Consider the following 24,883-nt stretch of genomic DNA (forward strand, 5'->3'; position numbering starts at 1 on the left):
CTATTTAGTTCTTTGGCCCATTTTTTGATTGGGTCATTTATTTTTCTGGAATTGAGCTGTAGGAGTTGCTTGTATATTTTTGAGATTAGTTGTTTGTCAGTTGCTTCATTTGCTATTATTTTCTCCCCTTCTGAAGGCTGTCTTTTCACCTTGCTTATAGTTTCCTTTGTTGTGCAGAAGCTTTTAAGTTTAATTAGGTCCCATTTGTTTATTTTTGCTTTTATTTCCAATATTCTGGGAGATGGGTCATAGAGGATCCTGCTGTGATGTATGTCGGAGAGTGTTTTGCCTATGTTTTCCTCTGGGAGTTTTATAGTTTCTGGTCTTATGTTTAGATCTTTAATCCATTTTGAGTTTATTTTTGTGTATGGTGTTAGAAAGTGCTCTAGTTTCATTCTTTTACAAGTGGTTGACCAGTTTTCCCAGCACCACTTGTTAAAGAGATTGTTTTTAATCCATTGTGTATTCTTGCCTCCTTTGTCAAAGATAAGGTGTCCATATGTGCGTGGATTTATCTCTGGGCTTTCTATTTTGTTCCATTGATCTATATTTCTGTCTTTGTGCCAGTACCATACTGTCTTGATAACTGTGGCTTTGTAGTAGAGCCTGAAGTCAGGTAGGTTGATTCCTCCAGTTCCATTCTTCTTTCTCAAGATCGCTTTGGCTATTCGAGGTTTTTTGTATTTCCATACAAATTGTGAAATTATTTGTTCTAGCTCTGTGAAGAATACCATTGGTAGCTTGATAGGGATTGCATTGAATCTATAAATTGCTTTGGGTAGTATACTCATTTTCACTATATTGATTCTTCCAATCCATGAACATGGTATATTTCTCCAGCTATTAGTGTCCTCTTTGATTTCTTTCACCAGTGTTTTATAGTTTTCTATATATAGGTCTTTAGTTTCTTTAGGTAGATATATTCCTAAGTATTTTATTCTTTCCATTGCAATGGTGAATGAAATTGTTTCCTTAATTTCTCCTTCTGTTTTCTCATTATTAGTGTATAGGAATGCAAGGGATTTCTGTGTATTGATTTTATATCCTGCAACTTTACTATAATCATTGATTAGTTCTAGTAATTTTCTGGTGGAGTCTTTAGGGTTTTCTATGTAGAGGATCATGTCATCTGCAAACAGTGAGAGTTTTACTTCTTCTTTTCCAATTTGGATTCCTTTTATTTCTTTTTCTGCTCTGATTGCTGTGGCCAAAACTTCCAAAACTATGTTGAATAGTAATGGTGAAAGTGGGCACCCTTGTCTTGTTCCTGACTTTAGAGGAAATGCTTTCAATTTTTCACCATTGAGGATAATGTTTGCTGTGGGTTTGTCATATATAGCTTTTATTATGTTGAGGTATGTTCCTTCTATTCCTGCTTTCTGGAGAGTTTTTATCATAAATGGATGTTGAATTTTGTCAAAGGCTTTCTCTGCATCTATTGAGATAATCATATGGCTTTTATTTTTCAATTTGTTAATGTGGTGTATTACATTGATTACTGCAATTTTTCTTTTCTCCATAGAATTTATCTCCTCCAGCTAATTTGCATACCCAGTACTTTGCTTCAGCCCTGATCTGGGCATTATTAGGATTCCTTGCAGGTGTGAAAGCCCCTGGGGTATTTAATAATAACAAAAAACTACTTATTATTGAGCACCTATTATGTACAAGAAACAGTGCTAGGTGCTTTGTGTACCTGATCTTTTTTTCTAAGTTTGTGTGTGTGCATGTGTGCCAAGTGGCATCAGTCATGTCCCACTCTTTCAGACCCAATGGACTACTGTAGCCCTCCAGGCTTCTCTGTCCATGGAAGTTTCCAGGCAAAAATACTGGAGTGGATTGCCACGCCTTTCTCCGACCCAGGGATCAAACCTATGTCTCTTAAGTCTCCTGCATTGGCAGGTTGTGCTCTTTACCACTAGTGCCACCTGGGAAGCCTTTTTTCTGAACGTATCAATCTATGAAGACATATTCTATCCCCTTTCAACAGATAAGGAGATGGAGGATTAAAGAGATGGGATAACCTGCCTCAGGTCCCTCAACTAGTAAATGAAAGAACTGGATTCCAGCCAGAAGCACCATATCATAGAGCCTTAATTATAGTATTGTATCCTCTATAGAAGATTGCAATACTGATCTCACCCATTCTATGCCTGACCTGAAATTAGTTGAAAAAAAAATGTAGATGTATGTTGAGTTGATTTTTAAATTTTATTTTATTGAAGTATAGTTGATTTACAGTGTTGTGTTAATTTCTACTTTACAGCAAAGTGGTTCAGTTAATACATATATATATATAATTTTTCATATTCTTTTCCATATGGTTATCACAGTGAGTTGATTTTTTATATAGAAAAGCAATTTATTGCATTATATGCACTTACACAGTTAGTCAAGGAGAGTAACAGGCCTGCTGGTGAAACAGGTCACCCAAAATAGAGATGGTATTAAACTAGTGGTCGAGGACTAACTCCTTTAAAAAAAAAAAAGCAACTCCTATCCAGGATTAATTTAATTTTTAATTTTTAGAACAAATACAAGCTATTGATTCATTCTTCTCAACTTAACTGAACAGTCTACCTGTGGTATAATTGTCAGGTAAAGGCATACATCCAAGTTGTAAAACTTGGTGGTCAAAATTTTTTTTAAAAACACCATTTCACAGAAAGGAGAGAAATAATATGAAAACAGCTCAAGAAATACACTAACACGCAAAAATATATGGGGAAGGAGGAACACGTTTTGACTTAACTGAAGAAACTGAGAGGAGACTCGTCTATGTAAGGAAATGTGCATCCTAGAAAAGTTCAGCATGTAGGAATTTGTATGACTTGAATCTCCCCTATTTCCTGAATAAAAACAACATCTTGTAGTATTTATACTTCATGGCTCAGACACCTACCTCACTTGGCTCTATTTCTTACTCACTCTAGCCTTTACTTAAATGAGTCTGAAAAACTTGGGGCTATAGCATAAGAAGAAAAATAACCACACACTGTATTCCCCCTTTTGTGGCTACTTTTAGACCTCTATTACTAGAAAAGTCCTAAAGAAAATTTAAATATAAGTCTGTGGCTTTGCTGAATCAAGAAGCCCCCAGTTAATATTTAGAAAACACCTTCTGTTTGAACTAATAACATTGTTGATAGAACTTATTATAGAGGGATAACCAAACAAAGTCTCTGTCTCAAAACCAGTGTTAAATCAATCTCAGAGTTGAAAGGAAGAAAAGGGGAGTCTAAAGATCACAAATGCAGACATGATCTAAATCCTTGTCCTTCTGGACCCATGCTTCCTTCAGGGTCTTCATCATTATAAATGTTCTCTGCCATTTGCCACACTTGCATGATATTGTCTTCTGATATAGAACAAATCACCTGAGGTTCATTGGGAGTCTAGAAGAAATCAGATATCTTGGCAGTGTGACCACCATGAATAAACAACAACTCTGGTGGCCCATCTTCTGGGGATTGTTCCTCTCCAATTTTACTTACATCCCAGACATTCAGTCTTTGATCAATACCATTGGAAGCCAAAATAGTCTCATTGTGAGGCGACCACTGAACCTGGACTATTTCATCCTTATGTGATTCAAAGGAATCCAACTTAAGTTTCAGATTTCTCAGATGCCACAGGGCAACAGTTTTGTCAGCTGATCTGTGGCAAGAATGAGCTCACTATAAGGACTGAAAGAAAGGCAGTTCACTTCAGCAATGTGAGCATCAACTGAGTGGCTTGGTTTGGAAGTACTGTTTGAAGGAGTATCCCAGATCATGAGTTTCTGATCATCAGCAACTGACCCAAAGAGGGACTCATGGAGCAGATGCCAGGAGATAACCTATACTACTGCTGTGTGCTCTGTAAAGATGGTCTTCACATCCACACTTTCCCTTCCTTTGGAACAGCACTTATGTCCCACAGGCAGATGGTGTGGTCATCTGAAGCACTCAGTAAGTGCCCACTGAGATTTGGGTTCCAAGAAAGCCCGTAGCCTTCCTTCTGATGTCCACGGAGGCACAAGTCTGGGTTGCACTCTCCAGAAGGGTCTGGTTTAGCAGGATATTTTGAATAGTCAAAAGCAAGAACATCACTGGATGGATTCTTTGTTGCAATGATGCAAGGGTTCTGGGGCATATAGCATGCACTGTTTACCTCTCCTTCATGGCTGATCTTGATTTCTATTTCAATTTTTCCACTAACTGAGCCAAAACCTCCAAATTCTCCTTTTTCACTGTTGTAGTGTGAAGCATCAAACTGAGCATCATCATTAGGGAGCTGCACGCTGACTGTCACAAGGTGGTTTTGTTCATCTGACAAGTGTGTCCCCAGGACGAGTCGGTGAATACTGAATTCTTTCCCTTCTGGTCTGGTTACATTTGGAAGCCACTGTGCAGTTAGGCTAGGCCACTCCAGAGCATGGATCATCACCAAGTTGTAAAGAAAAAGGGTGTTCTTTTTCCATATTTTATATTCTTCGTTGATCACACATTCTTCTACTGCATCATCAAAGGTGCTTCCTTGTTGGCCATGCCGAGTAGGCAAGCCAGCGGGGATCCCAGGGTTGAGCACTGCAGGAGCCTGCGGGCACTTGCTCTGCGCATGTAGCCTCTCTTTGTCCCCAGTGAGCTGATTTTTATGTCATATAATTACTTGCAGATGGAATTTAAAAACACCAAGAGTCTATGTGAAGGAAATTAAAGTCTTCAAACAGTTATTGAGCACTCTTATGGGCAAGGCATTGCCCTAAGCATTATAAGGGAAACACAGTGAACAAGCATATGCTCCTGACAAGAGCAACAAAGCTACTCAAAGGGGGAAAACAGCCTTCAGAATTAGAACCAAATATAGGTTTTAGAGTTTGGTGGCCAGTTTTTTCCTAAATACCATGTGAGATTAAAAAAACTCACAGAGGCCTAGAATATTTCTCAGAGAGGAACTGATTTAAAAAAAAAAAAAAAAGAATCAAGAAAATCAGATTCCTGGGGGGCAGAAAACCCTATGCCACTTCTTGCATTCTCCCAAACAGATTTGAAGTTCATACCAACACACAGAGCACAGGGGACTGGGGAAGACCACCTGGTCAACTGCCACAAAACAGGTGGCCACTCATTCCCTCAGTCAACCCACAAACATTCTTCTAGAACCAATATTGAGCTGTGCACTCTGCTAGAGCTTAGATACAGGCACTGTTAAGATGCATTCACTCCTTCAAGGAGTGTATAACCTACATACATGTAAATAAATAATTTCCATGCAGTCTAATAATTACAGTAATTAGTAAGTATCCAGTGCTATGAGAATGTCAATAGAGTGGCAATCAGAGATTTTCACACAGCAGGTGGACTTGGAGCTGAATTATGAATGATGAGTTTGAGTGATGGGATCAGATGTAGAGAGTATTTTAAGCAGGAAGTTGAAGGACGTAGAAGCATGCAAGAGTCTGGTGTGTTTGAATGATAATAGTGTTTCATAGAGTATGTGTGAGAGAGTGGCAGGGGATGAGCCTAGCCTGGAGAGAGACCATGATAAGTCTTAAATGCCATGTGTAAGCTGAGATATTATGCTGCTAGTGATGGGAAACTATTTCAGGGTTTTAAGAAGGATGTCACAGAATCATATTTGCCTTGTAAGAGAACCATTAGATCAACACTAGGGAATGTAGTAGAGGAGGATAGAGAAGAAACCAATTAGTGATTTGTTGGCACCATTTGAGCAAGATGAGTCACCTCTGCTGTGCTCTGCCTAAATTCTTGAATTATCATCACAATAAATAAATGCTGTTTTACATTCCTAAATTTGGAGTGTGTTACCTGTTAATAAATGACCAGAATATGTGACTTACAATCTTGTGAGTTACTTGTAGCTAGGACTAAATAGTGGAGAAGGCAATAGCACCCCACTCCAGTACTTTTGCCTAGAAAATCCCATGGACGGAGGAACCTGGTAGGCTGCAGTCCATGGGGTCGCTAGAGTCGGACACGACTGAGTGACTTCACTTTCACTTTTCACTTTCATGCATTGGAGAAGGAAATGGCAACCCACTCCAGTGTTCTTGCCTGGAGAATCCCGGGGACGGGGAAGCCTGGTGGGCTGCTGTCTCTGGGATCGCACAGAGTCGGACACGACTGAAGCAACTTAGCAGCAGCAGGACTAAATAGTATTCATTTCTCTGCCCCTAGCCTTAGTGCATTTCACATAGGAAGCACCAATATTGTTTATTCAGTGAATTGAATGGATGTTTAGATGCCTGCATGGGGTGTTTGCAAGCTTCCATTATAATTAAGCCTCCAAATCTAAGTATCTCTACCTCAAATGTAAGAAAGAATGGTGACCTCTGACCTCTCCGAAGGTGTGTGGAGCCCTTTTGACAGGAGAGAGCCATGTATAACACACAGAGACCCCAGCCCCTGGTTGTGCTTCTTGACAAGAGGAACTGGTCAGTGACTCTCCCAAGGAGCACTGTAGAATTGTGCTTGTTTTTTTTTCTTTTTGACCATGCTATGTGGCATTTGGGATCTTAGTTCCTCACCTAGGGATTGACCCCAGGCCCTCTGCAGTGGAAGCATGGAATCCTAACCATTGGTCCTCCAGGGAAGTCTGTGGAGGACTGTGCTTTAATAATAGCAAATGCTCACATAAGACTTGCTGTGTATCAGGCACTTTGGTAAGCATTTTGCAAAGATTAATCCATTTAATATTCATAAGTCTATGAGATAAGTACTATTATAATCCCTATTTTACATATACAAAAAATATGACATGGAAATACTAAGTAATTTGCACAAGATCACACAGCTAGCAAGTGACAGTTGAAATCCAGGCAACCTGCCCCTGGTGACCATGATGCTTTTATTCATGATGCTGTCCTCTTCTTTAAGAAGAATCATGCTGTTACCTGTGACCCCACCCATTTGGGAATGATAATTTTTGGTAAAGAAGAAAAGAAAAATACTAGTCTCTGTGACCTTAGACAAGATATAAACTTTTTGTGCTCTTAAATGTTGAATTTAGTAATTCACTTTCACTTTAAGCAAATAATAAAATTTCTTTTTTTTAGATTCTATGAGAAATGATATTTTGTAAGTATCAAATTGTGATATTATTAACAATCATTCTTGATACAAGTAAAATTTTCTCATATTGTATCTGAATAAGTTATCAGAGTGTCTGTGGGGGCATAAGAAGGTCTCCTTCCCTGAAAGCCATTAGCCTAAGCCTAGTTATCGAGTCCCATTGAATTCTAAATGCATTTTCCAATTTTTAAATCTAGGAACAAAACTCTGATATTGCAGGTAATTAAATTCATTCTGAGAAAAATATGTCCATGTGGGTTAAATTGCCAGCATTTGAACAGAATACTAATAACAAACTGTGGGAAGTTTTATTGGTTACTTTGAGCTTTGAGTAAACACTGACCTATTTCAAATAACCCTGTGACTCATCTGAAAAGCTGCAGATCACAAGTACAGCATTTAAATGGAGACACAAATGCCAGAGTGTAGAGATTTTCCTCACTTCAATGACTACACTTCCTAAATCAGAAAACCTTCTAATTTGAGGTTTACCAAAAATAGCACTGGTACATATGGAGCCACAAATCAACAGTTTCCATAAATAGTCAAGATTTTGTCAAAGACCCAGTTCTAGAACTAAAATTTTATATAATAATTGACCATGTTTTGGTGTCAAAAAAAATTTCAATCACCATTCTAGTGCCATAAAAAGAAATCTAAAATGGGCTATTTCTATTTTTGCTCATGATTAAATATAGTAGTCAAGATTTTTAAATTATTCCAATGTTGTACAGGGAAAAAAATTGCAAAGAGCTAAGAAAGTAATATTTTCAAGAAAGTAGGCCTCCCAATATCATAAGGAGGTAGTCACAAAATAAGAAGGGTGCAGTAGAGAGACCGAGTAAGAATTTGTGCCAAATGGAAGACATCTATGTCAGCATAAAAAATATTTGTGGACAATTAGAAGCAAATGTCATCTTCAAGGTATTACAATAAATGCACTTTGCCACTGTCCACATTTACCAGTTCCCCCTTGTCTTCTCCAATCTTGTCTGATTTCCTTCAGATATTCTCTATGTCAAACCAAAGAAAAGCAATTTCCTACAACAAATACACTCAAATTTCTACCTCCAGTGCAGATGATTAGGAAAGTGAAAGACATTTATAGATTTCAGTGAGGAAAAGCAATACCATGGAAGGAAGGCTGGATAAAATAGACCCAACCAAAGCACAGCAATCATCAAGCTCTGTGACTTTGTACATGTCATCTAACCTCTTAGGACCACAGTCTTCTCCTCTGGAAATGAATTGACACCTTCCTTTCTCGCATACTGTTATGAAGATTAAATGAGATTATCTCAGTGAAACCCGTTGTGAGTCATAAACCACGCACTATGAACATGTCAAGCTGTCATACAGTATCTTTTTAAATACAGTGTTATTAAACTCTCTGCAAAGAATGTGCGATCGAAAACCTGTTATTTCTCTGCCAAAAGGGGGGATTTGCAAGTGTTTGTGAGCTGTTATAGGCAAAGAAGCATCAGAAATGAAATTTTCCCCTTGATGCAGTCAGAGGATAGAAAAAGAAGTTAACCAGGAATGGCAGTTATTTAATGTTTACTGGGTATAACTTATTGCTCTGAAAGGATCATATCACCTTTGTTTCACCTAAATCCACCTCTGCTCCAACAATGACAATTATCCTATGCTTTGGAAAACACCAATCTGGTGAATTCTTGTACTTCTAGAGGTAGAATTCCATGGGTTCTGTTGCTAAATGATTTAACCAAAGCCACAATTTTAGTCAGTTGTGAAATTGGACTAGAAAGTATAAGATGCTTAGTGTCTTTAGCTCTCCTAACCACTGAGGCCCACAATCCACTAAGTTGCACATCATTTCTCAGTTTTTACAAAGTGACAAACTACATACCAGTGACAGACAGATCCTTCAAAAGTTAATGACCTCGGGGAACTGGGATTTCATTACAAACGGTTAGCAATAGAAAACAGATTTGGGGTTGTTGTCAGAATTAAACACCTGCAGATGAATGGTTGGATCTATCAAGTGGCTAATCAGAAGAGTCTCTTCTGTTGTTAATCATGTGTAACATTTATGTACACTTTATATTGCAAAAATCTCTAGACTCACCCACACAGGTTACCTGTCAAGTAGACATATGCCCGGGTATATCTCATGTCTTGACTCTTCCAGAAAATCAATTGGTTATGAGTGTGTATATCTCATTTATCTCTGTAGCTTTAGCATTCATCACAATGTCTGGCACTAAATAGATACCACTAAAACGAAGATCATGGCATCTGGTCCCATCACTTCATGGGAAATAGATGGGGAAACAGTGTCAGACTTTATTTTGGGGGGCTCCAAAATCACTGCAGATGGTGACTGCAGCCATGAAATTAAAAGACCCTTACTCCTTGGAAGGAAAGTTATGACCAACCTAGATAGCATATTCAAAAGCAGAGACATTACTTTGCCAACAAAGGTTCATCTAGTCAAGGCTATGGTTTTTCCAGTGGTCATGTATGGATGTGAGAGGTGGACTGTGAAGAAAGCTGAGTGCCGAAGAATTGATGCTTTTGAACTGTGGTGTTGGAGAAGACTCTTGAGAGTCCCTTGGACTGCAAGGAAATCCAACCAGTACATTCTGAAGGAGATCAGCCCTGGGATTTCTTTGGAAGGAATGATGCTAAAGCTGAAACTCCAGTTATTTGGGCACCTCATGCAAAGAAGAGTTGACTCATTGGAAAAGATTCTGATGCTGGGAAGGATTGGGGGCAGGAGGAGAAGGAGAAAACAGAGGATGAGATGGCTGGATGGCATCACTGACTCGATGGACGTGAGTCTGAGTGAACTCCGGGAGTTGGTGATGGACAGGGAGGCCTGGTGTGCTGCGATTCATGGCATCACAAAGAGGTGGACACAAATGAGCTACTGAACTGAACTGAAGCAATTGTCGAGTGAATATGAACGAATGAATGAATGGCTTCAAACTGGTCTACACCTAAAGCTATGGAGTCCTATGGAATAATTCGGTAATCTTGTGAGGATTTGGTATCATTTTTCAACTTTATCTGGGTCATTCTCTTTTTCTAAATGTGTATGTTCATGATATAAATCTTCCTGTGGGGCAAAAGGGGTAACACAATCCTCCATTGAGCTGAGTGACATTCCAGGGTCCTTGGAATAAATCTGTCATTGGGAATGCACTCACCTCAAAGTAGGGCCACCATAGTATCCAGCCTAGTGAGTCTAAGTGAATCTTCAATCCGGGGACACAGCAGGTCAGTGATATCATAATTTCCTGCGTAATCCACCGTGATGAAGAGAGGTGTACACCAAGAGGTGTACAAGTACACTTGCATTGCACTCGGTGTCCTATGAGGCAGCATGGTGGAGTAGAAAGAGCACTAGACAAGGAATCAGAAGAACTGGGTTCTGGTTCTGGTTTTGCACTTGTTTTTCTAATGGTCTTAAGTAACTGCCTCTTTCTGGCTACATTGTTCTTCCCTCTTGAGTTGGACAAATCTCTTGCCTATCAAGTTTTTTGTAGGTACCAAATGAGATAATAATTATAGTATACTATTTTATCTAGAAGTTGGTACTTCTTGTGTGAAGGTGGTTTGTCAATTGTAAAAGATAGCCAAATTATTATAATTTTGTCCGTAGTCCTTAGGAGCAGTTTTATCTTCCTGATTTGGAATAGTATCTATCAATATAAAGTGGATTTTCATTCCAGCTATTTGATGCCTGGTGGAGGTAGCCCATTCTCACCAGTCTATTGATAAAAGAGTTAAAATTAGTTGTGATTGTTCCATATTCAAGAGATAATTGAGCTTTGACTGATAATGATGCACCTTCCTTGCTTTAATTCACTCTTCTATAATACAAAAACTATCTTTTAATAAAGTAGTCAATATGATCAGGCTTTTGTTGGCAAACAACACAGTAAAAGGACCTGAATTGTGAACCAGATCAGCTACTATTTCCATGGTATGATTTTAGAAGAAACTTAAGTCCTATTTCTCCTCATTCATTGATATTCAAAAATCCCTCATTGAGATAAATTTTTTCTTTCCACAGTTGGACATGAAGTTGAAATTTAAATCTCCTTCAAATAAGTAATATAGTAAGTTTTTACCAAGATGCAAAGGATTAATTGAAGGTATTTTTTGATAACAGCACTTGAGCAAGAGGGCATTAGATATATGCCATATAAAAGAAAAAAAGGGAGAACCATCAGTTCAGTTCAGTTCAGTCGCTCAGTCGTGTCCGACTCTTTGCGACCCCATGAATCGCAGCACGCCAGGCCTCCCTGTCCATCACCAACTCCCAGAGTTCACTCAGACTCACATCCATCCAGTCAGTGATGCCATCCAGCCATCTCATCCTCTGTCGTCCCCTTCTCCTCCTGCCCCCAATCCCTCCCAGCATCAGAGTCTTTTCCAATGAGTCAACTCTTTGCATGAGGTGGCCAAAGTACTGGAGTTTCAGCTTTAGCATCATTCCTTCCAAAGAAGTCCCAGGGCTGATCTCCTTTAGAATGGACTAAAAGTTACCAAATCTATCTTCTTACTTTACTCATTTAAGTACTGAGATTTAAAAATGGATTTATTTTTAAATGTACTTTCTAAAAAAGATTATCACAAAATAACTGCTGTGGGAAAAAAATACTGGAAGAAAAAGCTCCTATCTAAAATAAATGTTTTCTTGTATTCTATACTTGTCAAAAATATGTACTAGATAGGATCTGAGTTAACTCATTTTCAACATGTTTTTTCACTACAGACTTATAAATGAATCTTTGAGGGACCAGCTATTGGTAACCATCCAGAAGACTTTCACATACACTCGAACCCAAGCTCAGCACCTCTTCATCATCCTCATGGAGTGCATGAAGAAGAAAGAACTGGTAGGTAACAGTGTGTCTGTGAGTGGCAGAGACCTCCCCATACCCCTTCTCTCTGTTTAACCATTTTCTTGAACCACACATCAATTGTTTCTCCTTTCCAGCCAAGCTCACAACCATCCTCAGGCTCCACTGGCTCCTGTAGCTTCCTCCCCTCAATAGCTGAGACATTGTGTTTTCTGGCCGGATTTAATGAAGTGTGGGCACAGGGTTCTAGCATCTTTTGCTACTGAAGCTCGCCCAAATGCTCTGATTGCCTCAGTGCAATGAGGTGAGGAGAGAACATAGGTTTCCTCCCAGAGAATGCTTCCACTGATCCTCTTAGGTTTAGGGTTTCACTTGGCTTGTGAGTTGTGAATTACTGATGTGCTTAGTATCTTAGTATCATCGATCTTAGTGGCTCAGGGTACAGGTTAATCTGTTCATGTGTATAGGTGGAAAATGAAGAAATGTACTCAAGGAAGTTTGGAAATTTCTATAATTTCGAAAGTGCCCTTCATAGCTACTGAAGAAGCATTTCTCACATCTCAGGAAAATGTCTTAGAAATGTGCCATCACAGGGACCTTCAGTTAGGGTGAGCAGAAATAGCAGGAGTTAACACTGAAGGAGCTCTTGTTATGTGCCAGGCAGAGTGCCAGATCATTCCACGTATTAACTCATGTGATCTTAGCAACTGTCCCAGTGTGAGAGGTACAGCCGTTACTCTCACCTTCTAGATGAGAAAACTCCAAGTCACCTGATGAGTAAATCAGGAACTAGACTGAAAACCAATGGTATTTCATCTCTGTGGTAAGTATTTTTATTCAGAAATTGTCTCGTTGAAACAAAGGTAGTGCATCATCCACTCAAGGTCTATTCGTGGTGGGCCTCAGTGAGATGAGATTATTCTCAAAGGCCATGGGAGCCTACCCGCTGATGAGGAGGTAGAGGAGCGGTTCACCCCTGAGCAGTGTTCTCACTCAGGCTGGGACAATCTCAAGCCTGCTGAGCATCCTAGAATGGTTATCCCTGCAGACATGAGGGTGCACTGCTCCTCCAGAGGGGCACCAGGGCCAGACCCTAAAAGAATCAGCTGTGAGGCAGGGCATGTGAGAGGAACTGGAGTGAGCTGCCTGCATCCAGTTCCCCAGTAGACTACAGGCTCCCCAGACCTGGGCTGGAACCATCTTGTTCACAACAGTGTCCCTATGTATGCAACAGTGGCTGGCACACAGTGGTGCTCACTGAGGCTGCCAGGAAGGAGGGAAGGAGGTGATTTCTCAATTTAAAGAACTAAATATTTAGAAAAAAAAAATCTGACTCAAATAAACAAGACCAAACTCCAGAAAGCATCACATAGCCCTTGTGAAAAGCCTTTCAGCAGCTTCTAGGTTTAGCATGAAAGGAGTGAGGTGAGGAGAATGGGACAGTACCTCTAATTCTTGAGTACCTGACCTAAGTAGTCTGGCTGCCCCATATACAGAAGCCCGCATGGAGATCAGGTTCAGAATCATGACTGCCAGCATCCCAGGAGAGCCTCTATCAATCCTGAAAGTGCTACTGCCATCCTCCCATCTTGGAAGCAGTTATCTCACAAGCTATTAGTCTGTGTTTCCTCCACTTTTAAGAGGGGCATGAAACTCTGAGCTTCTGTCTGCCACAGAAGGGATTTTCTCCTGACTATTAATGATTTTACAGTGCTAAGGTCAGTGACTATGAAAGCTTACCAGAACTCTGCATTTCAGCAGTCCTCCAAGTTTCCTAGAAAGGCAGTCAGGCTCAAAATTCTAAGAACTAGTTGGAAATCATAAAACCAAATGAGGCTGAATGTACTTTTCTGGGTATTTTATAGGACTGTTCCCTGGGATTCTTTCTGTTTGGTAATTGTCTTGTTGCTTAATCGTGGTCTCTCCTGAAATGTCAACTGTATTTTACGGTGACATATTCATTGTAAGAAATATGAGGTATCCCTAGCTCTAGACTAAGGACATGTGATCTTAACAAGCAGTAAGTTGTCCTGATCTCCATCCACATCTGGGCAGAAATTAGGATTTTTAAAATCATAAGTGTAATTAATTTCCAGTTTTGAAGGACTGCGTGTATGGATAGTACTAGATGCTTTAGAAAGGAGGTGGGAGGAGCTCGGCATGATTTTTCTCCTTTTGAAGGAAGTAGGGGAGGGAACAGAGGCTGAAGAGTTGTGGGGATGTGTGCACAACCAGGACAAGCCACGCCAGGGCTCTCCTGCTGCAGAGCCCAGGTATCTCCTCCTCATCACACAACAGCAAGCATCTTTCAAGTTGCTTTTGTTTTCTTTTTTTCTTATTTAGGTGGTCTAAAGTTTTTATGGGACTTCCCTTGTGTTTTTACTCCCGGATTAGATATTTAATCCATCTAGTATTCGGTACAGAGTTTCCTTGCAACTTTTTAAAAGTTGAAGTATAGTTGATTTCTAGTATTTCAGGTGTACAGCAAAATGATTCATTTTTATATATATAATGTGTATATATATATATATATATATATCTTGTATACATATGTATAAAGAATTTTCAGATTCTTTCCCATTATAGTTTGCTACAAGATATTGAATATAGTTCCTTGTGCTATACAGTAGGTCCTTGTTGTTTATTTTATATATAGTAGTGTGTATCTGTTGATCCCTGTTATCCCTCCTCCCCTTTCCTCTTTGGTAACCATAAGTTTGTTTTCTATCTGTGAGTCCATTTCTGTTTTATAAATAAGTTCCTTTATATCATATTTTAGATTCCACATGTAAGTGCTAGCACATAGTATTTGTCTTTCTCTTTCTGACTTACTTTGTTGACTATGATCATCTCTAGGTCCGTTCACATTGCTGATGGCATCATTTCATTCTTTCTATGGCTGAGTAATATTCTGCTGTATATTTGTACCACATCTTTAACCATTCATCCCTCAGTGGACACTTAGGTTGCTTCCATGTCATGAATATTGTAAATAATGCTGCTGTGAACACTAGGGTGCATGTTTCTTTTTGAATTAGTATTTTTGTCTTTTCTGGGTATATGCCCAGGAGTGGGATTGCTGAATCATATAGTAGCTCTATTTTTAGTCTTTTAAGGAACCTCCTTGCTGTTCTCCATAGTGGCTATACCAGTTTACATTCCCACCAACTAGTGTAGGAAGGTTCCTCTTCAAATTTCTTTTGATTCCCTTTATGAATGAAGTGGGATGTCATATCCTGAAGTCAGTCTAACCATTCATTTCCAAGTTCAACTTAAGGATTTGGTTCTAGAGCTGTTCTTACATCTTTCTCATCCCAGCATCCTATTTACAGTGTCATAAAGACCTGCACTACAGATGCATATTTAGCTTGTCAAATCAGGCCTCTGGGCTATGTGGCCTCATGGAAAATATGCCTTGTTGGGCCCTTTGTATGAGTACTTCCTACACACTTCATATTGTTCCTGAAAAAAAAATCACTTCTACTCTGCTTATTTCCAAACTTGGGTCAAAACACCTCAAATCCTGTCATCTTCTGAGAAGATATATCCTTCTAGAAACTAACCCATGAGCTAAATCCCATCACTGTTATCTAGGAAAAAATATTAAAATAAAAGCAATAAAAACTTTCCACAGCAACATAGTAATTTGGGGTCAAATGTAAGGGGTCAATGGTCCTCCACTTCCTTCTTCTCCAAAGGGATGTGGTCATAAAGAACATTAGGACAGGAAAAGAGGGCCCCAGTGGCTTAGCACACTCTGAGGCTGATTACATGTATAGAAAGCACAGAGCTTTTAGTTCCAGAGGACAGTGCCAGCTCCCTCCCTCTGCTGCTGCCTCTCGGAGCTCCCACCTGCCCTCTGAACTCCTGCAGAAGCTTCCCCCACATCCTCACTGCCAACCCACCAGCCTTAGCCTGGGCAGTACATTTTCTACAAACACTTTGTTGTGATGGAGTATTGATAGACTCAGCAATGTAAGCCCTATGATATGTGTGCCCCTAAACAAGTCATGGTGGAGGATGGTAGCTGCCTGGCTCCTTTTTTACAATCTTTCATTTCCACACTGATGGCTCCTCTAATTTGCTATCTTCCTTTCCCAGCTGCTGGACCTCCTAGGGACCAGTGCTATTCACTTTGCCACTGTTACCAAGTCTAAGCTTGCTTTGCCTGCAGCACAACAGGCCAATAAGTCTACAGATGAGGTGTTGGGGCAAGGAATACAACTTTATTTGGGAAGCAGCAGACTGAGAAGATGGCACACTAATGTCTCAAAATAACCATATTATCAGGGTCTGGATGTCAGGTTCTTTTATAAAACAGAGATGAGGGGAAAAGAGGAAGTAAAGCAAAAAGGCCATTAATCTAGCAAATATCTCCTGAAATGTCCAGCCATAGGGAGGGGATGTGTTAATTTATTCCTTCCTATCCACTCGTGAACAGGATCCAGAACAAAGGCATTTTGGTTTAACATTCAGGCAGAGATGCAGGGTTCCCCGAGGCCGATCTTTGTGTCTGTACAGCATCCTTTTAGGGAACAAAAGCAATGTGAAGCAAAGGTTCTGAAATAAAAGAAACAGACCCAACTTGGAGGCACAATTGGCTCTTCCCTGTAATACCACCACTTCCCAGTCACACCTGACAAATCATGTCTCCACTCAAAATTGATGCTGCTCTAAAATCCAAGTCCCACCCCCAAGTACAAGAATCTTTCCCCCCCTCCAACCATCATTTCATATCAAATTTGAATGCCAAGCTTCTCCATAATTCACTAGTCTGATACTAAATTCCTGAGATCATCCACATGAAATATACTTTCATCCACATAAAAGTATGTTTTAAAGTGTAGTTTTCTGTGTCCTATTCCTAGTTGATAGTCCAAACAATCACTCCCAAAGCTGAGTCATTGTTTGTAATTCAGTTAGGTCTTCGGTCATAGTGAGCAATCTCTTTATTCATCTCTAGTCAGTGGATCAGAGAAGGCAATGGCGCCCACTCCAATGCTCTTGCCTGGAAAATTCCATGGATGGAGGAGCCTAGTAGGCTGCAGTTCATGGGGTCGCTAACAGTCAGACATGACTGAGAGACTTCACTTTCACTTTTCACTTGCATGCATTGAAGGAAATGGCAATCCACTCCAGTATTCTTGCCTGGAGAATCCCAGGGACGGGGGAGCCTGGTGGGTGGCCGTCTATGGGGACGCACAGAGTTGACACGAATGAAGCGACTTAGCAGCAGCAGCAGCAGCAGTTAGTGGACACCCTCTCCTGTTCTCTACAATCATTGTTCTAAACCTCTTACATGTTACTCTGACTGCTTCTCAGGGTGTTTTGTAATGCATTTCAGAATCTTTATGGTATGGCAACATGAAGTTCCTTCTTTCTTATAGCTTGGTCTTATTTCCAAATAATGATTATAAAATCTGGAAGTAAATGTTGCAACTAGACTATTATGTTTATCCAGTCCATCAATTCAAGATGTATAGGACTGAAAATAAACTGATTTTTTAAGACATTAGTCAAGAATCTTCCAAGGATGTCTAGAGATATAGAAAAGAGGTAGTTTGGGGAGAATTGGAGGGGCCCTGGTATCTGCCTTTATTTGGAAGATGATGGACAGAAACAACCTGAGAAGCTAAATTTAAGGAATAGGATCACTATTATGTCCCAGCAGCTGAAGGTGTAGCATCTCAATAGCATCATATTCTCACTTGGGTAGAGCACCTTCAGGCAAGGAAAAGCCAAGGACATAGAAAATGTGCTAATGGAATAAATTGAAGCAAAGATATTAGGTCATCAAGTTTGTGTCCTTTTCAGTAACTTCTCTTTAGCATTTGATGCTGTCAACTCCTCTTCCCTCTCCCACCTGAGAAGTCAGTGATGTTAGACTTTAGATTCTTTTTCTGATTCCTTGCCATTTCTCTTACAGTTCATTAATCTTTCTATTGCTAGCTCCTCTTCTTCCTCCTCATACTATAAAAAGAGATTTATCAAAGACCAGTTCTTGGCCGTTTCCCCTTTCATTTATTATTCTGACTTCAGTTATTTTGAGACAACTCCCAGATGCGCACATATCGAGCCTTGTCTTCCTCCAGGCTCCTTCATTTCCAGAGTCCATGCTTTCAAACATTGCCTCACTCTTCCTTTCTTAACCTATTGCTGTGCCCTATTAACCTGGTTCCCCCTAACCCAGTATCCCCCCATCAATCCATTTTATATACTGCAGGGATTTACAAACTTCTGTAAAGAGGCAGATGGTAAGTAGGTTAGGTTTTGTGTGCCCCAAACAGGTCTGTCACATATTTTTCTGTTTGTTTATTTGATTTTAAACAAACCTTTAAAATATAAGAACCATTCTAAGTTTATTGGCTATAGGAAAACAGACCAGGGGCCAAATTTGACCCTCAAATTACGGTTTGTTGACCCCTGCTGTATAGTACAGAGAAGGCAGTGGCACCCCACTCCAGTGTTCTTGCCTGGAGAATCCCAGGGACGGGAGAGCCTGGTGGGCTTCTGTCTATGGGGTCGCACAGAATTGGACACGACTGAAGTGACTTAGCAGCAGCAGCAGCAGCTGTATAGTATTGCTAGACACTCTTGCTGGAGGATAGAACCAGTTCCATCAGTCCTTTGAATATGGAGTATAATGTGTTGCTTATAGTGCCAGTTTTATATTTCACCACTTTTTTACAGACCCCTCATACTAACCAAGCTAATTTTCTTGCAGTCCTTTTTTAATGTCCTACTTCCTTGAATTTGTTCAAGTGTAGAGCCCTCTCTTTAGCCATAGCCAGTTGCCAAACTCATGCACATATATGCACATACATGCACACATGCGTGTGCACACACACGCACACCTAGAAGATACCTCACACCTTTATTTGTAACTCTCTTGTGGCATTTATTTGTACTTTTAAGTTATTTATATATATAAAAATATATATCCAGCTTTCCATGTAAGCTGTTAAGAGCAGAGTCTCTAATTTGTTATTCTGTTTCCCCTGCATTCACTATCCCTAACTGTGCTTATTGGATCCCAATAAATCTTTGTTTAATGGGTGTGAGTGAATGAATGAATTCAGATGAATATACATTAAGGCAGAGAGGTACATATTTAGAATCCACAAATTGCCCTAAAATCTTTACTAATACAATATCTTGTATCCTTAAGGTTTCATAGATTGGTTTATGGATGTACATTTGATTTGGGGCCAATTGCGTAAGTTACTGGACCTAGGGGAGGTATCTCAGTATGGTGGTTATGAGGAACAAGCTCTCAAAACAGAAAAACCTATATTCAAATTCTGTCTATGAGTCACTACAGATGCAAGTTAGAGTATACATGTAGATACCTACTCTTATCCTTGTTTTTTCTCTAGTCCTGGTTATAATTGTCTTTGGGGCACAGTTTAACTTGAGTCACTTGTCATCCATCTTCATGTTCATCTCCCTTCCCGCTCATCTTCACAGACAGAGAGTATAGACAAGAGGAACCATATAGGTAAAGTCCTCCTTGGTAGGAAAGGAGTGAGCCTGTGTCTTCCTTGTTTGACATCAGTGCCCAAACAAGTGCAGCAGATTTCCTATGGCCACAAAGGAAAAAATTTCTCAGAGCTGAAAAAGGTATTTTTAAGCCAAATGGCTAAAAGTCATAGAGTCATGTATCAAGGTTAGAAAATAGTTCTATCTAACATAGGAAGGATTGGGGGCAGGAGGAGAAGGGGACGACAGAGGATGAGATGGCTGGATGGCATCACTGACTCGATGGATGTGAGTTTCAGTGAACTCCGGGAGTTGGTGATGGACAGGGAGGTCTGGCGTGCTGCAGTTCATGGGGTTGCAAAGAGTCAGACACGACTGAGCGACTGAACTAAACTGAACTGAACATAGTACATGGGAAGAAATAGAAATGCTCTTTGAGATCAATGCTGAATTGTACCTAGATCCTTTCAAGTTCATTTAACTCTCCCTATAACATAATTTAAGCTTCTCAGGTGGCGCTAATGGTAAAGAACCCACCTGCCAATGCAGGAGATTAAAAGATGCGGGTTCAATCGCTGGGTCGGGAAGATACCCTGGAGGAAGGCATGGCAGTCCACTCCAGTATTCTTGCCTGGAGAATCCCATGGAGAGAGGACCCTGGAGGGCTACAGTCCATAGTGTAGCAAAGAATTGGACACAACTGAAAAGACTTAGCATGCACACGCATAACATAATTTAAGGCCGGACACAACTGAGCGACTAAACACAGCACAGCACATATATGAGATGGTGGAAAGGGGATGTAGGGGAAGTATTACTCCATTAAAAATGTTTCCATATTAGTTCTTAAAACACAGTGGGTAATTTTTGGAAGTTCTGAAGCTCTTTAGGTGATTAGAATATCCTTATCTTAGGAATAAGTATGATGAAGGCTTTGGAGTCAATGCGTCTGACTTCAAATCCTACATCTGTCATTTAATATGTAGCAATAGGCAAGTTATTTAGTGTTTAGATTAGTTAGTTTTCTCTTCCAGGAAGTTGAGATAATGATAGTATTTATGTTATGGGGTTAATTATAAGGGTTAAATGAGTTAATATATGCAAAGAACACAGTGAGCATTAAATAAATACTTTTACTGTAACACTAATGATGATGTCTATATAACACTTTAACAAAGATGATTTTCTTGTCATCTTATTTGATACTGCAGTCAACCTTGCTAAGGTCAGTTTTAGTATTTCCTAGGGAAACCAAGACTCAAAGATTTAAGTATAAGCCCAACATCAGGTAGCTTATTAGAGGTAACCCCAAGACTTGAACCAAGAGCATCTTTCTGCAAGTTCTCAGCTCTTTCCCCAATGTTTCAGCTGATTCCATGTTCTAAATATCAGGTATGACCAAGTTTAAAATAATTTTATGTATACTTACGGCTGATTCATGTTCAGTTCAGTTCAGTTCAGTTCAGTCGCTCAGTCATGTCTGACTCTTTGTGACCCCATGAATCGCAGCACGCCAGGCCTCCCTGTCCATCACCAACTCCCAGAGTTCACCCAAACCCACATCCATCGAGTCGGTGATGCCATCCAGCCATCTCATCCTCTGTTGTCCCCTTCTCCTCCTGCCCCCAATCCCTCCCAGCATCAGAGTTTTTTCCAATGAGTCAGCTCTTCCCATGAGGTGGCCAAAGTACTGGATTCATGTTGATGTATGGCAAAAATCATCACAATATGGTATTATTCTCCAATTAAAATAAATTAATCAATTAAAAAAATAAAATAGGAGCTCATTTACTCTTTCATTTCTATAATAATCAGAGCAAATATTTACTAGATTTTTAGAGTCCTGGAAAGAAAAGAATACATATTGATATTCCTGGAATGCCCTCTACCCCTATACAGTAGGCATTATAGTCCTGTAGGGAAAATGTAAGCACAGTGTCCAAATCACTTGAAATTTCTTCATCAAGGCATACTGAAATTATTCTTTTCCAGCATAATATTTTAATCAGGCTAACTAGGAACCCCAAATTAAAGATCAACTCTCCTATATTCTCATAGCATATTCATTGAAATAAAAAAGAAATTTGAATGAAATTTCACTTACACAAGTTCTTTATAAGACAACCAATAATAATGAGAAGAACACCTTTCATCAAATGATGCATGACGTATAATGCCTTATAATAGAAAAAGGTCTGTTGCACTCCTTGTGTTATTTGAGCTGCAAAGTAAATGGGACAGGAATTACATCTTTTTTTTCAGTTAGTTAGAAAAATTAAACAAATTGAGGAAGATTACAGACGTATACAGAAAATAGCCATTGGAGTTTTAACCTTATAATCCAGGTCTCAGATTCTTTCTCATAATCAACAAAAATGCATAGAATTTTAATGCCTCTTTCAACCATATTCATTTAAAAATACTAATAGAGTAAGGCAGTGGGGAAATATAGCAAGTATTTTCTTTTACTAAGAAAAATAAAATAATGCAATAATTAAAATATAAATAATGTACAGAAATAAACACATTGTTGTATTATTTTATTTCCTTTAAGAGCTGACTTACTAAATAATTTACTTGACAGTTGGTTTGAGTTCCAACTCTAGAAAGACTGTTCATCTTTCTTCCACTCTTTATTTTCCCTAGCCTCCCTGGTCCAGTGTCTCACCATTTTCTCCTAGATCTTTGGTATCTGCTTGGTCTCACTGCCACCAGTCTCTCCATTCCAACTAACACTCAACTGCTCAATGAATCCTTTTAAAGAACATCTCTTATGACTTCCCATCTACTCAGAAACCCATATCTCACTCTTCAATGTTTTCCAAAGTGAAGAAAACCCACTACCAATTGCATATGAGATAATTTCAGGTAGAATGCAAATTCATTTTATTATTTTAAAAGGTATGTTTTTATTTACATATGTATTAGAAATGATTATAATAAAACACAAAACCACAGATATTAAGCCTTAAAAAATAAAAGTTTTAAAGGAGGATCAGTTTGAAAAAAGATCTAATTGTCATATTAAGATATAAATAACGGCAGAAAGATTAAAATTGTACAAGAATGACTGTAGGTTGAAACATACTGGTTTTCAAAATTAATTTTCAGTTTCTTAACCTAGCATTCAAGATCCTCTGTGATCCAGATCTAGTCTACTTTTCTGGTCAACAGTGAACAGTACTACTACTTTTGTCCCTTATTACTCTAGTCACCATATCTAATTTTCTTTGAGAGAAAAGACTGTGCCTAATACATCTTTCTGCATTTTGTGCAAGCTCTTGAATCCTCTCTCAAAGTTAAATGCACTGGGTCCTATAAGCAGTGGGACAGAGTTCACTCCTACCCTTCAGCCTATTCCCAAACAGGAATTTTTCTATTCTAAATGGGAATACATGGACTAGTGTTTTCCCTGAATTCAATAGAGCAACAAATCAGCCTAGTGTCCAAGAACAACTAGAAGTCTCTAGGGAGTTCTGTGAATCCTCTGAAAATGTACATAAGATTCTGTGTGTGTATGCATTTCATGGAAAGAATGCATTCAATTCTCAGATTCCCCAAGGTATGACTAACTCCAGAGTTAAGAACCACTATATTAGAGGCCTCTCCATGGCAGCAACCAAATTATAATCATGGGAATCATAAACTTTGCCTCACATTCCTTCTGGTTCCTCAGAGATATCCCATTTAGATAAACATTTAAACTCTGAGCAATTTTTAAATGTGTGAACTTCCACATTTTTCAATATGAGTTTTGTAGAGATAACCTCTTCCGTGCTAAATAGCCAATCATGCATTTTAGGAAGATATCCACTTATAAATGGACTGTGATCCAAGGATCTATTTACATTCCAGAATCCATTTTCTGATACAGCAGTGTAAATAATTTAGCAAAACTCTGGTTTGCTATAAAAAGTCTAAGAACAGGAAACCACAAAGTGTTGTAGGAAGGAAGGAAAAGATTGTCATTCCCTTCTTTGGGACATCCTCATCATCTTCCTCCAGTGTTACCCATCCCCCAGCTCCTATAATTCCACGTCCTGCTGCACAGCATCTTATCTGGAAATCTGAAGTCCCAGCAGCAGGACTGAAAGCTCTTTGACCTCTGTAACTTGCTTGAGCTTCCAACAGCGGAAACTTACTGAACCAAAGGAATAATTGATTAGGGGACTTTAAGGTAGTAAAACAAATTAAGAGGGAAATACAGGCAGGAAGGACAATGAAAAGGTAGGATGTTGAGTCTTTTTTGGAAATCTTCTAATGTCAACTCTCATATTCAAATCATTTCCAAACTCTGCTCCCTACAGCATCTTCATGATGTGGAAAGACCCGGAGAAAAGGCATGCTGAACATGACGTAGCTACCTTTTCTCTGTTTTAAATTCATCTTAGTTCTCCAACCCTTTCCCAGTAATACTTCAGTCAACTAAAGTTAACTAAAGTTTGAAAATTACTTCTTCAAAATAGACAGTGTTTCCCAGCTTATTCCCTTCCTCCTCTTCTTTTATTCCATAGTTCTTTCTTTTAATTTAAAGTATAGTTGATAAACGAGCTTCCCTGGTAGCTCAGATGGTAAAGAATCTGCCTGCAATGTGGGAGACCTGGGTGCAGTCCTTGGGTTGGGAAGATCCCCTGCAGGAGGCATGGCAACGCACTACAGTATTCTTGCCTGGAGAATCCCACGAACAGAGGAGCCTGATGGGCTACAGTCCATGGGGTCACAAAGAATCGGACATGAATAGGCACAACATAGTTGATTTCCAGTGTGTTAATTTCTGCTGTACAGCAGAGTGACTCAGTTATTCAAATATATATACTTTTTCATATTCTTTTCCATTATGGTTTATCACAATATTGAATTTAGTTCCCTGTACTGTATAGTAGGTGCTTGTTGTTTATCCAGCCAATGTATAGTAGTTTGCATCTGCCAATTCCAAACTCCCACTTTTCCATCCCCACCCAACCTCCTCTTTGGAAACCACAAGTCTGTTTGTTCTCTATGTCTGAGTAAGTTTCTGTTTCATAGCTATGTTCATTTGTGTCGAATTTTAGATTCCACATAAAGTGACATCATATAGTATTTGTCTTTCTGACTTTTTAATTTGTTTTTAATTGAAAGATAATTTCTTTACAATATTGTGTTGGTTTCTGCTATACAGCAACATGAATTAGCCATAGGTATACATATGTCTATACAAAACTGTACAAAAAAGATCAATACAAAAAAGATCTTCATGACCCAGATAATCATGATGGTGTGATCACTCACCTAGAGCCAGACATCCTAGAATGCAAGGTCAAGTGGGCCTTAGGAAGCATCGCTATGAACAAAGCTAGTAGAGGTGATGGAATTCCAGTTGAGCTATTTCAAATCCTAAAAGATGATGCTGTGAAAGTGCTGCCTCAATATGCCAGCAAATTTGGAAAACTCAGCAGTGGCCATAGGACTAGAAAAGGTCAGTTTTCATTCCAATCCCAAAGAAAGGAAATGCCAAAG

At 39.3% G+C, this 24,883-nt stretch overlaps 1 protein-coding gene and 1 pseudogene across 1 annotated transcript in view; one reads left to right on the forward strand and one right to left on the reverse strand.

The window, feature by feature from the left end:
- The window catches only part of LOC105003462 (transient receptor potential cation channel subfamily M member 3), a 248,658-nt gene that overhangs the window by 37,477 nt on the left and 186,298 nt on the right, over positions 1–24,883 (forward strand). Inside the window, exon 3 of the mRNA XM_010860631.1 lies at positions 11,821–11,944. Coding sequence (XP_010858933.1) covers positions 11,918–11,944 — 27 coding nt within the window. The 5' untranslated portion in view covers positions 11,821–11,917. The remainder of the gene's footprint in view (positions 1–11,820; positions 11,945–24,883) is intronic.
- LOC105003461 lies at positions 3,030–4,440 on the reverse strand (annotated as a pseudogene).

This window comes from Bison bison, unplaced genomic scaffold, assembly GCF_000754665.1.
Source record: "Bison bison bison isolate TAMUID 2011002044 unplaced genomic scaffold, Bison_UMD1.0 scf7180017864469, whole genome shotgun sequence".
Taxonomy (NCBI): domain Eukaryota; kingdom Metazoa; phylum Chordata; class Mammalia; order Artiodactyla; family Bovidae; genus Bison; species Bison bison.